This window comes from Anguilla rostrata, chromosome 4 (assembly GCF_018555375.3).
Source record: "Anguilla rostrata isolate EN2019 chromosome 4, ASM1855537v3, whole genome shotgun sequence".
Taxonomy (NCBI): domain Eukaryota; kingdom Metazoa; phylum Chordata; class Actinopteri; order Anguilliformes; family Anguillidae; genus Anguilla; species Anguilla rostrata.
In genome coordinates, this window is record NC_057936.1 from 5,665,844 (window position 1) to 5,678,942 (window position 13,099).

A 13,099-nucleotide genomic window follows, 5' to 3' on the forward strand; every position below is an offset into this window, starting at 1 on the left:
TGCAGTGAGACATTCCTTAACAGTTCACAATACTGACTTACACTGTTCTTCTGAAAATGTTCCTTGTCTATTTCAGTTTTCTTCTTATTGCATAGCATGTCCATGAGCTTTTTTATTTGATTACATTCACTGTTATGGTTTCATTTATCACCAGAACAATGTGAATATTGTGTAGTGTGTTCAAAAACAATTATACCTAGAGCAAAGTGCTAATTGTCATGTTTTTTCTTTTAAATAGTAAAAAAAAAAAAAGTAAATTACTTTGGTTGCTTGCCAGGGCCCAGGTCTGGCAGTACTTAACCAAAAGAGCCAGATACTGCTGTTGCCCCTGTTCTGCGGGAAACAAGCCTGTCTGCACAGAGAAGAAATTAGACTTCCACGTCAGGTAGTGCGGCAGCATAAGCCACAGACTGAACAGGCTACAATGCATCATCAACTGAATTATGTAGATGTAAAGCATTGCTGGAATCAGGCTACAAGCCCTGTCTCAACCACAGCCCTGCTTGAAGCAGTCCAACTGTTTTTGTGTATATGCCTTGAATTTTTTTTTTTATCATGCCACCTACACCACTTTGAGTAAGTCTGTAATGTAGTCTTTCAAGCCAAATATAAGCATATGCCATTTTTTTAAGTCAATGAAGCATGACAAAAAAATGTTTCTGGTTTTTATTTGGTTTACAAGCTTATCTGTTCTGCACCTGTGTAAGAGTGTGCAGAACATAAATATTATCAGTAGTGCAATGACTTGGAGGAGAAAAAAATGCAGTTCTTGCTTGTGTCTGATAAGGAAGCTTAGTGTTCTTTCGATCAGAACAATACATAATATTTCTCTGTATTACAGCAAAACACAAATGCTTTTAAATTTTTGGGGTTTAATTAAGCTTAATCTTTTCAATTTGGGGATATAATCCCCAAGTGTCTGGAAAGTAGCTGGACCTCAACATCCCCACATTGAATCAGCTTTAAATTCTTGGTGTGATCATTTTGTTTCATGCATGAGAAAATTTCTTCAAGACCTCTTGTGTGATCCACAAATGGAGGATTGGCATTTTTAAATAAATATTTAAATGATATTTTAAATATTTTTGTTGAATGCAGGGGTGGAAAGCTGAAAAGAAATTCACAAACTGTTATTATGTAAAACTGCTTTTTACTGATGGAATCTTAATCTTCAAGACATTTCTTATATCCAGTCTGTTTCAGGCATTGGGTTTGTGTGCTGTTTTAGATACCTGAACTGTCCCAAATATTTTTATGACATTTTCAGTAAAAGCTCTGTGTTTAGATTTATTTTTTTTTTTAGCTATGCTTATTTTGTTTCCCCTCTGTTTTTTTCTGCATGAGAATGTATTGCAGCTCTTTCAACATCCCGCCAGTCTGCTAATCTAGCCTATGCAATGAATATGGTCACTTGATCGCGAAAATATTAGCAATGAAGGTAGCACACATGGTCCGTCTGTGAGAATTTGTAAATGCTGGGGCCTTTTCCTCCTGTAAGAGAATCCCTGGGGCACGGTTGGAATGCTGACCTGTCAGAACACAGTAGTGGGTGGGCTATGGGAGAAGTGGGCAGCTGGGGCTTTCGGCTCACATGGTTCATATCATCTATATACACAGCCGAATGTGGGCCTGCAGCTCGTAGGAATCACGAACGATCGTCACTGTTATGTGTTTTTTTTTTTTTTTTTTTGCTACCTGCAGAAATCCCTTTCAACCCCAAGTGAGACGGGCAAAAGTTAAAATCACAAATGAATTTATTAAAGTTAAAAAGCTCCTTCCTGTCGTGAGTCGATGTACAGTTCCTGAGAACTTGCGATGGGCGGATTCAACCACAAGGTTATGGGAAATGGAGATGTAGGCCTACCTGCAAGAAGCGTTCCGTGGCCTTGGGCTCACAACTGCCCCCTAGTGGCAATATCTCATTCAAGCGCTTATTCCAAATTTACGTCATACATTTTCCGATCACTGATGGTTGAAGATTATCCACCTAGTTTTCTACTTTTCAAACAAATGACATCTATGTCTAGAAATATGTTTGTATTTCGTGTTTTCAGGCCAATTACTTTAATGGCGTTTAAAAACATTAAACACCAGCGTGCCGTGCAGTTGGCCTGTCATTTCTTTTCACTGAAAAACTGACTTTAAAAACAGACAAAATAACACAATGATTATCCTAGAAAAGGTTTTGCTCAAAATCACGTTGTTCTTGATACCAGGAAGAATAGTGCTCAGTTGGTCGTTTTAAATTACTCCTGGTTGTATTAATTTTGATAAGAAGCCTGCATAACCATCATTTTACTATCTTATTCATCTCATCCCTTAAATATTAGCTGTTTTTATTTCGATATGCATGCGTACGTATGAAATGTATACATTTTCAAGAAGTGCTTCCAAACAAGTAATAACATACTTTCCATGAAACTGAGCGAAGACGGGCTACTAAATAATTGATAGTGTTCGTGTCGGATCTTTAGCGTTCGGTATATTCTCGTCAGCGGGAACCTTTGTCCTCTACGGTAGTCCGTACTCGCTCTGGTTTGGTTTTGTCTATCTCACAGTGAATCGGAAGATGGCGGAAGCTCCCCTACGGCCCAGCCGGTTTTTCTGTCACCGATGTTCGGCAGAGATCAGCCCTCGTCTCCCGGTAATTCGTTTATAGCAGAACTGTGTTGGTAAAGCTGCAGGCCCCAACTATGCTCGATATGTGGCAGATAATGAACACAATGATGAACAGTTTATATTAGCAAGAGGTAACCTTACGTTGCTATTAGCTAACCTTAGCTATCTGGTCATCTTTTTCATGAGACTTGCTTCTGCTCGCAGCTGTAGCTACCTATAGTGGTAGACTCTGGCCTGGCTATGAATTGAGCTGTTTTGGAAATATAGTGCTATCGCCTAGAGTTAAATTGCTAACGACAATGGCCAGCGAACTAGACTGGCTATATCTGGTTCACTTCTTAATGCCAACGTTAGTCTAGTTGATTCCTGGCTACTGTTGATCGCTAGCTAAAGACAGAGCTAGTTGGCTAAGATGGCTAGACTTTACTCACGAAGTCGATCCAGTGTGAACATGTTAAATGCTGTGCATTTTGCTGGGTTTTGCTTTGTGAGACTATTGGAGATGCGGGTAGCTGTCAGTAACGCTGTGTAACGGTTAGTTAGTTAGCCAGTGCTCCATCGCCATCTGACTTTTTAACTGTGGAGAGTATTCAGTGCAATCGATTCAGCATGCTGGCAAACATATGGTTATCTTCGCTGTCTACAGAATTGAATATAACCACAAATTTTTGTTTCCTGACGCTTTCGTGTCTTTCATATCGTGTCTTTCATATCGTGTTCCTAGCTAATTTGGCAGCCTGCTGCTGCCTGAGCCTGGGTTATATGCTTAGTTAGCTACCTAGCTAGGTACTTACCAACCACACCAATTGCCTACTCGTGTGATGGAAAACATAACAGTTGCTTAGATCTGAAGATCTGGGTGGCTATTTTATCCAAAGCAGAAATCAGTGCTATTTAATCAACTTTACTGAGTGTTTAACTAGCCTGCTAGCTACCTTATTAGCTCTATGTGTTGAAGTCGGTTAGCATGGGTTAAGTCAAGTATATGTAACTAGGTCTGTAGTTGTATGTTCTGCTTGCTAGTTAGCTAGAATGTTAGCTGGCTATGTAGCAAAAGTATATGGCACGATGTTCCTTACAACGTTGTGTGTAATTCGTAACATTTGGTTAGCAAAGTAGCAGGTTGTTCAGCACCTTGCCAGCTAACGAAACCAGCTTATGGTGTCTCCACCGCCATGTATGACCTACCTAGAGATGTGTAAAAATGACACAGTAATCGTGTCCTAGGCCTAACGTTTCTTCGCGTGGATAACACAATAATTTAGCTAAATATAAAATATATGGTTAAACAAAAAACAATCGATTGTTTTCATTTCCACTGAGTAATCTGTCATTGTAAAAATGACAGATTATTAAATATATTTTTTTTTATTTTTAATTGGAGCCACGTGTTTCTGCTGTGACTTCTAAATGCTTTCGGATTGACACAGGTTGTAATTAGGAGTGTTATAAAAACATGTGATTAATATTTATTTTTTCAGCTAAATATAAGTGCTAATATTTTACTTCGATTGTCAGCTTGTACTGTGTGTCGATCTAAGGGAGTTATCCCCTTCACTTGGCTAGCCTCTTTCACTTTGCTCTTGTTCACTGGCGACCTCTAGAACCTAAATACACCAGTTGTTTCCTGACCAATGGAAACTACACCAAAGCCGGAATACCATTTCTATTATGCAAACCGTACATTTTAATGAACAATGGAACATTGCATTCTTTCTTACTGGCCCATTCAGAAAGTCACACCGGTTATCATGGCAGTTATGTTCCGGAATGATCCCCAATATGTTATCAAAAGTGCCTTTTCACACATTTACCAGGAGTTGTTTGTCCTTGATTGTGGTTGAGAACTGTTATTGTTGGCTCCGAACCACAAGTCCTCATTGCAATGGGTGTAACCTATAGCTTACTGGGTCAAAACTAGAGATTAGATGAAATGCACATTCCGGTTGTTCAATGTCAGTATCAACCACTGTATTGCTTACAAAATGTTCAATTCTAATGACAGCACCTAGAAGCTTTCCATTTGCAAGAACACTCTACAATTGGAGGCTGTACTGTGTAGTGCTAGGCTGTGGCAATGGATTTTTTTCAAGTGAATGGGTGGTTTCTTTTAATAAAATCTTTTCGTATAGCAAGAGTAATCATTTTGAGGAATTGGATTTTGCAGTTAATATTTCCGCTGATCCCATGGAAAAAATTTTCTCATTGAAAATGGAAGAGGGCAATTTAGCAGTGCATTACAGGTGTATGTTCAGAGTAGTGCAGTAAGTTCAAGCTGTGTAGAATTCCATTGTTAATGTATTTTATTTTGTTCAGCACATATTTACAGACTGAATGGATGGACTGGAATCTTGGTTGAAGCTGACTACATTAATTTTTCGCTTGAACATATTGAAATTTAAAGGTCTCTTGCCAAATTTTTTCAAGAAACAAACTAGTATGTGTCGCGTCACAAAACAATAGCTTATTTTATGCTAAATGCAAGCAAGACACGGCCATTTTACATTGTTTACTTTTTAAAGATGGATTTTTACAAAGCAATTCAGGTCGAGTACCTCGATCAAGGATATGACAGTAGTTTCCTAATTATGCTACTCTACCACCCTTCATAAGAACATGTGGGTATTGGACTGATGGTGTTTTGAGTCAAGATTCAAGAGGTTTATTGTCACGTCTCATTATACATGTACAAGAGAGTAAAAATCTTTTTTCGCTTGAGGTTGTTTTTGGTTGTGACGTTTGTACTTTGTGTTTGCAGGATTACACATGTCCCCAGTGTGATTCAGGATTCATTGAGGAGCTACCAGAAGAAAGAAGGTAATCATCCCTGAATTTCTGGAGCATTTTTTATTTTCTGAGTACTGTTGGGTATTGTTCTACACCAGCTGAGAATGAAACACAAAGTTCCTTTGTAAATGAGCAAGTTAATTAATTTCTAAAAAAGTAAAAACAACTAAAAAGCAAATTTCTTCCGTTATTTATATATTTATTGCATTTAGGCAGTAGTTGGTTGCTTGCTGTCAGATTAGATGCAATTAGGGGCCATATGCTTTGCTACCTAATCAATTTCTGAAACCACAGCAATGAAGATGGCATTGCTCATGTGAGTGTGACGCTCATGGATGTTGTAAGGAAATGTAATGTTCGTGCGTATTATAGGAAAATATTAAGTGTTTAAACTGTTGAGACTGACTCATCGGCATTGCTCCCAGTGGGTATACGGTTTGTCGGGACACGTGAACTTGCAAATGGCAGGAAGTGACATCACACGCAGAGGAACTTTGGGGAACCAGTCTGAGTTCGGAGTCTGAGTCCTCTCTGGCCTCGTTCTGAAATCCGTTTGGTGTGAGTTTGGATTTTTCGTTCCACGGTGAACCCTTGCGCAACACAGATCCGTTAATAAATCGAGCTTGATAAAATCACATGTTTACAGATGGGCTGCGTCAGCATATCTGTTGAGCGTGTAAGGTCTTGGGGCTTTGTGCTGGTGGGTGGAACAGCATACAAAGCACGCCAACTCTCAGCCTTCTCAGCTTATTTCTGAGCCGTAGGTCCAGTAATGCTAGAGGACTGCCATGGTTAAGAAAAGAAAGAAAGGAATGAAAAAAAAAAAGTACCCTGAAATGGATTTATTGTGCCTCACCATGTTCCGGCTGCACAGTTGATAAGCCTGACTCCTGATTGGCCGACTCGCTGTGCTTCCCTTCCTGTCTAGCGCTGAAAATGGGACCACGTCCACAGCTACCAGCAGCGATCAGAACCGGCATCCGTTTGAGGTTTGTGAGCTCTGTGCGCTGTCTGAGCCTGCTGGCTCCTGCTGTCTGTCTGTCTGTCTGTTTGTCTGTACTTCTCATGAGATGAGAGTTGAGATTATTTTTTCCACCGCTGGAAAAATGTTTTGAATCCACCGTAGTCATGTGCGCTTAAGTACGAGAGTAGGAAAAAGGTCGTGAATGCAACAGGAAACGATAGCTCTTGCCTGAACACTGTGCGTGCGTGTGTATGTGTGTGTGTCTGTGCGTGTGTGTGCTGTGTGCGTGATGTGTCTGTGTGTGTGTGTGTGTGTGTGTATTTTGGTGTGTGCGTGCGGCCGTGCGTGCGCGTGTTTGAGCGTGGTGTGGTGCTGTGTGTTGGTGTGCTGTGTTTTGTTGTCGTGTGCGCTGTGTGTGATGTGTGTGCGCGTGTGTGCTGTGTGTGTGTGCGTCTGTGTGCGTGTGTGTGTGTGTTGTGTGGTGGTGCGTGGTGTCGTGTGGTTGCGTGTGGTGTGTGTGCATGCGTGTGTGTCTGTGTGCGTGCGTTGTGTGTCTGTGTGCGTGTGCGTGTGCGTGTGTGTGCGTTTGCGTGTTTGTGTGTGCGTGTGTGCGTGTGTGTGTGTGTGTGTGTGTGTGTGTGTGCATGCGTGTGCGTGTGTGTGCGTGTGTGCGTGTTTGCTCTCTCCCTCTCTCAGAATGTGGACCAGCACTTGTTTACATTCCCCCCCGGGTACGGCCAGTTCGCTCTCGGGGTCTTCGACGAGACCTTCGACTTTGGAGCGGGGCTGTCGTCCGAGGACAACAGGGAAACGGAGAGCCGGCGGGAACGCGAGCTGGCGTCACGGCAACGGTACGGCGCCAGGCAACCACGCGGGCGCCATGTCCCGCGGCGGCAACCGGGAAGACATGAGGGAGTGCCCACGTTAGAGGGGTAAGCTTCGATTCTGTTATATCCCCCCCCCACACGTACAGAGTTATAGACTGCTTACAAGTAGCAAACAACCTGCTCGGGAAACTAGCCTAACACATGTTTATTACACTGCTGTAGGAATTGCAAAAAGAAATCGTTATTCGATGTCTGGCTAGTGCTAGAAGCTAATGGCACTTGGGGCTGTATGCATCAAAACGTTTTATATATATATATATATATATATATATGTTTGTGTGTGTGTAGTTTCAGTTTTTCCTGAATAAATTCAAAGTGTGACTCAATTTGTTTTATTCACTCTCTCCACAGAATAATTCAGCAGCTAGTCAACGGGATAATCGCTCCAACAGCAATGCCAAATATTGGTGTGGGACCCTGGTATGTGACTGTGGCTTGTGACACAAAGACTGTTTGGTGTCCAGCCTACCTTTCAGAATGTCATGGGCTGACCTCCCTCTCTTCCCCCCCTCCCCATCTCTCTTTTAAAGGGGCGTGCTGCACTCAAACCCAATGGACTATGCATGGGGTGCCAACGGGCTTGATGCAATTATCACACAGGTAAATTCAGCCTGGGATGCTCGCGAGCTGCCTTGCGTTTCTGTAAAAATCTTGCTCCTGGGCAAATATGCCCTACTGACAAGTGCCTGCTGTCATTACTTTTCAGAAAAGACTCTCGTTTCCTCCCTGACGTCCTCGTACCTGTAGTAAAAGAACTGCCTTTCTGTGAGTGTGAAAATGGGATGAATCGCTGAGATGTGCGGAGTTCCGTGTCCGTGCCGTTAGGAACAGCGCACAAACATAAGAAACATAAATGAGCTGCATTGCATTTCCCGCTATTCCTGATAAGTGTTAGCGTGTGTGGCTTTGTTTTATTTCTCAACATCCCGTCGTTGACGACGGCTACAAACAAAAAAAAAATCACATTCCATTGCCCACGATGGTGTCTTCCAAACCTGCTGTTGCTATGGGAAATTTCTTTTTTTAATCTTGATGCTTGGTGTTTCAGCATAGACAGGGGGAGGGAGGGAGGGAGGGACTGCATCTGTGGCCTTGCAGGCCAAACCTGGGCCACTCCCCAAAAAGACATTTTCCTCTCATTGAAATAAGCGCTTTGTTTGTGCTACGTTAATAAAAAGCACTTAAGGAAGTGTGTCTTGTGCGTTGTTTTTCTATTTCTCTCGTAAGGAAAGGGCTTCCTGTGGTTTTAATGAACTGGTGGCAGGTGCGGGACTGGGTAAATGGTGTTTCCCTGTGTCTCTGGCAGTTATTAAACCAGTTTGAGAACACCGGACCTCCCCCAGCGGACAGAGAGAAGATCAAGAACCTTCCCACAGTCCAGGTCACAGAGGAGCACGTGGGTGAGTGCACCTGTGCTCACCTGCTAGCTGCCCGTTTGGCATCCTGTGTTCACGGGGTTGCGTGCGTGCTGTGTTATTGGCTGTGGTGTGTGTGCAAAGTCATGTGCGTGTGCGTGTGCGTGTGCGTGTGCGTGTGCGTGTGCGTGTGTGTGGGTGTGGTGGCCATCCTTAACGTAGTTAAAACCGAGAAGAACATTTTTCATAAATTATTGTTTACCACTGAAGGACCAGTGTATGTACTCATTTATTATGTATGTGTGTGCATGTGCGTGTGTCCCTGTGTGCGCATGTGTGCTTGTGCGTGCCTCTGTCTGTCTGGGATGGCGTGACTGCTGTCCTTTATGTACTTCAAAGCCAGAACATTTTTCATAAATAATTGTTTACAAGTGAAATACCATTTTATAAATTATTGCGTAAACCTGAAGTACTCATTTTATGTGTGTGTGCGTGAGTGTGTGTGCGCGTGTGTGTGCATGTGCGTGCGTGTGGGTGTGCGTGCGTGCGTGTGTGTACGTGTGTGTGCGTGCGTCCTAATGTATGTTTTCCTATTATATTTTTCAGGCTCAGGTCTCGAATGTCCAGTGTGTAAAGAGGACTACAGTGCAGGGGAAAACGTTAGGCAACTTCCATGCAATCATTTGTTTCACAATGACTGTATAGTACCTTGGCTGGAACAGGTAAGCCGTTTTATCTTCAGAGTATAAATTCACCGTTCTGATAAAGATTTCTGGGTCCAAGTGTTAATCACCATGTTGTTAAATAAACATATCACACTTCCTGGAGCGTCATTCAGAGCGTAATATCAGTGTTTATTTTTATTTTTCATGTTTGCGTGTTTCTTGACATTTATTCGCACGATCTTACACAACCAGGCCCCCCCCACTGATTGGCTAATAATTTCAAGACGCTTGTGTTTGGAATAGAACTACGGGCCTGTCGTGTTTAAAAGCCAGGGGCCTGCTGAAAATCATTCAGTAACACGCGTGACTTCTGACCGTGTGAGTAACGTGGGTGTGGTTGTTTTAGCCCAGGCCCGGCTTTCCCATTGGGCGTGGGGTGTTTTCATAACAGCCGAGCTCGCGGTCGGCCGTGTTTTCGTTTGGGTGCTCGCCGACACTCAGCAGCCCCTGAAAAGCCTACATCATCATCTCTGTGCGGGACACAGAGAGCGGCCTGGCGAACCACAGTTCTTGGCTGGAGATTTGCAGGTTGTGCTGGGAGCCTCAAATGCTAAATGGTCACAAATAGAGCAGGGAACACGTAGTAATACGACGGTGGGCATTCCGTCTTGTCCACAGTACATACCGCTGAGTTGTGCAACTTTGTTAGAGGATTAGCATCTGTTTGGTTTCTCTTGGTGGATGTTTGGATAAGCTTATCGTCATTTCAGATTGTAATCTGATGCAGTTCAGGAAGGTGAACCTTTTTTTTTTTTGCTCTTGCAACATTTATAATCAAGGCAGCAATATACATACAACAGAGAACAAGTACCTGAACATTCTCAGAGGAACACGGGGGAAAAAAATATCTTTTAAACCCTTTCTTTTTTTCTCCTGTTTGGAACTGGAATTCTGCACTTGGTAGTTCAAAATCCACACACACCAATTATTTAGTAACTTAATTGAGTACTGCATGATCAGCCATGCCAATAGTTTTTTTTTTTTGCTTAATTGTGCACGGTCAGTTATTTGATAACCCCAGCAGTGTTTATGCAAGCTCTGACAGTGTAGTCTTTCATCCCTGATCGTAAAGCGGCAGGTAATACAATCTGTTGTGCAAAGAAAGTCTTACGGCAAGATAGGGGCATATTTGGCCATATGGGAGTTTGACTGGCTCGATTCTAATCGCTGTTTTTCAATTTATTTTTCTTGTACCATCAGCACGACACGTGTCCAGTGTGCCGGAAAAGCCTAAGCGGACAGAACACAGCCACCAATCCTCCAGGTCTATCAGGGATGAACTTCTCCTCTTCCTCCTCCTCTTCCTCATCCAGCTCGCCCGGCAATGACAACACCTCCAGCAATTCGTAAAAAAAAAAAAAAAAATTGAGTACCTCCTCCGCCTACAGCCCAAGGTTCCGCCCCCCCGCTCTGTCCCAGGCGATGAAAAATGCCCCTCTTGTTACCCTCAGGGCTCATTCTGGAGTTCGTGTGCGTGACCTGAAGAAATAACACAGACAATGTGAAACCCATGCGTTTTTCTTTTTTTTCTTTTCTCTCCCCCCCCCCTTCCACAATGAACTGGAAAACAAGGAACACTCTTATCCTTCTGCACTGTGTGCGTCTGAAGTGGTCACTTTCTGCGTGGACTTGACCCTTGCGGGAGGAAGTATGTATGAATACGAGAGATAAGGAACTGAGAAGGGCAACTAGTGCGGGGAAAGAAAAGAACAGGAGGTGCCCTGCAATGGAGCCATTTTTCCTGTGTTCTCTAAGAAGTAGAGGGGCACACATGTTACTTACAAAAATATATCATTTTGCTTAAAACCCTCCTTTGGTTGTACAGCTGTTAGCAGCAAAGGGGAAATATATGTGTGCATATATTCATATTTTTGAAAAAAAAGGTCTGTACAGCCAAAGGACCCAAGAATATATTTGGGGAGTGAGGGAACGCTGAGTGTGTGCATTTGATTAAAGTTAGAATTTTACCATTTTTGCCCCCCCCCCCCCCTCCATAAAGTTTGAAAATTGATTGTTTCTTTAAGATTGTTTGGCCTTTTAGAATCAAAAATATTGTTTTTCGATGCATTTTTGTGGTGGTACTTCAGTGATGGTGCGATGCCTGGGCCTGGTGATTGGGTTAATGTGGACTCGGTATGTCGCAGAGTTGCCTTCGCTGTCCTCTGTGGAATGGTTTATTATTTTGGACTCGATTAACCGGAGAACAGTGGATTAGCTGAACAATCACATCTAGCCCTGTGTTTTTCGAGCAGAATGACCCCTGCCTACATTCCGTGATTAACCTCTAAATACAAGGAGCGATGCCAAAACCTAATGTCGGAGTCATCCTTTTTCAGCTGTTTTTTTTTTTCCTTTTAAAGCTCTTTGTATTTGCTGTGTATGGAATCCGAGGGGACACCTTTCAGAAGTGGAAAGACATCTGGATTTCCGCGTCGATCCAGTCACATTCACACACTCAGCTTTCGCGTACCTTTTCTTACACATCCAGTAAATTTCAGTACAATGCGAGTATTTTTTAACTTATTCTAAGTTAATGACGTTTTTGTAAAAATCATAATAAAAAAAAGTGAAATATTAATAAGTTGTAGATGTTGTAAACATGGAAGAACCAGTTGTGAAAATAAAGAGGATTTGAGCGCCTCCAGAGATGACTAAGCCAATGCCTACATTCTCATGGAAAATGCTTCCAAAAACCATTTGTAAAATATTTAATAGGGTTCTTATTTATCACACACCTGCATTTTTTTTTACATTTACATTACAATTAATTTCTCGTGATGCTATAACCTATTGCAAGTCCCATTATGAAGCACAATAAATTGTGATTTTTATTGTTATTTTTTATTTCCATGACTTCAGTTTATAAGAGTTCTTCAGGAAGAATCATGTTGAAAATTCATTGCGAGTATTTAACGGACTAAATTGTATGACCCAGTTTCCTGTATAAACTGCTTATGTTTAAAAAAAAAAAGTTTTTCCCCCACCCAGAATAATTTTCCTGATTAGAGCACTTTCAGTCTGTTAGTATTCACAGCCTTGATTAAGTGTGGAACTGGGGATGACTGAAATGCCATTGTAATATACTGAAATGGACGGATTACAAAATGGGCAAAAAAAACCCCCACACAGCTCTACAATATTGATTTTTTAAAATGGTGGAATAGGTAGTGATTAAGAACACCACCAGGTGGCAGCGTAATGCTGTTCCAGCAGCGTGGATCTAGCGCTAGTGTCAGTCCAGAAACAATGACTGGTTTTGGATGGCTAAATGTATTGCAGAATTTGTATTACTACATTTATTGGACAGAATTTCAATTATAATGTTAGAAATATGGCCTTTGTGAATGTTCACTTACAGTTTGTTATAGATAGCTTTCAGTGTAATTTAGCTTAAGTAGCAAGTCCTTTGCATGCTCTTATCTAAGGAACTTAGAGAGCAACCCAAGCTGTATTCACTTTGAACTGTCACCACAGCAACAGCGTCTGCTAAATAAATGTAATGTAATGTAATTTAATGTAGCAGGCTTAATTCTGCTGGAATATGCAAATAATGACCAGAGAGGACACTAGAGGCATTAGCAGCAGACGTTGGGGACTTTTTCCATGCTGTTAGCTGAACGCCATGATCGCCAAGGTGTTCATCTTGAAGGGAAGAGTATAAAGTTGCTAAATTTAGCAACTGAAGCCGTTTAATCCAAAGAGGGCGCATGAATGTTGATGTCTGGGGTAAAATAAAGGGACCACAACCTAGGACTCCATTTT

General features: G+C 42.1%; 1 protein-coding gene across 1 annotated transcript; it reads left to right on the plus strand.

Moving 5' to 3' along the window:
- The first annotated feature begins 2,486 nt into the window (after window positions 1-2,486).
- LOC135252310 (E3 ubiquitin-protein ligase RNF126-like) lies at window positions 2,487-12,174 on the plus strand. Its single transcript, XM_064330245.1, has 9 exons — window positions 2,487-2,644; window positions 5,378-5,436; window positions 6,335-6,395; window positions 7,067-7,302; window positions 7,609-7,677; window positions 7,788-7,857; window positions 8,564-8,657; window positions 9,219-9,334; window positions 10,538-12,174. The coding sequence occupies exons 1-9, from the start codon at window positions 2,570-2,572 to the stop codon at window positions 10,685-10,687; spliced, it is 930 nt and encodes a 309-aa protein (XP_064186315.1). The 5' UTR covers window positions 2,487-2,569; the 3' UTR covers window positions 10,688-12,174.
- The last annotated feature ends 925 nt before the right edge of the window (window positions 12,175-13,099 follow it).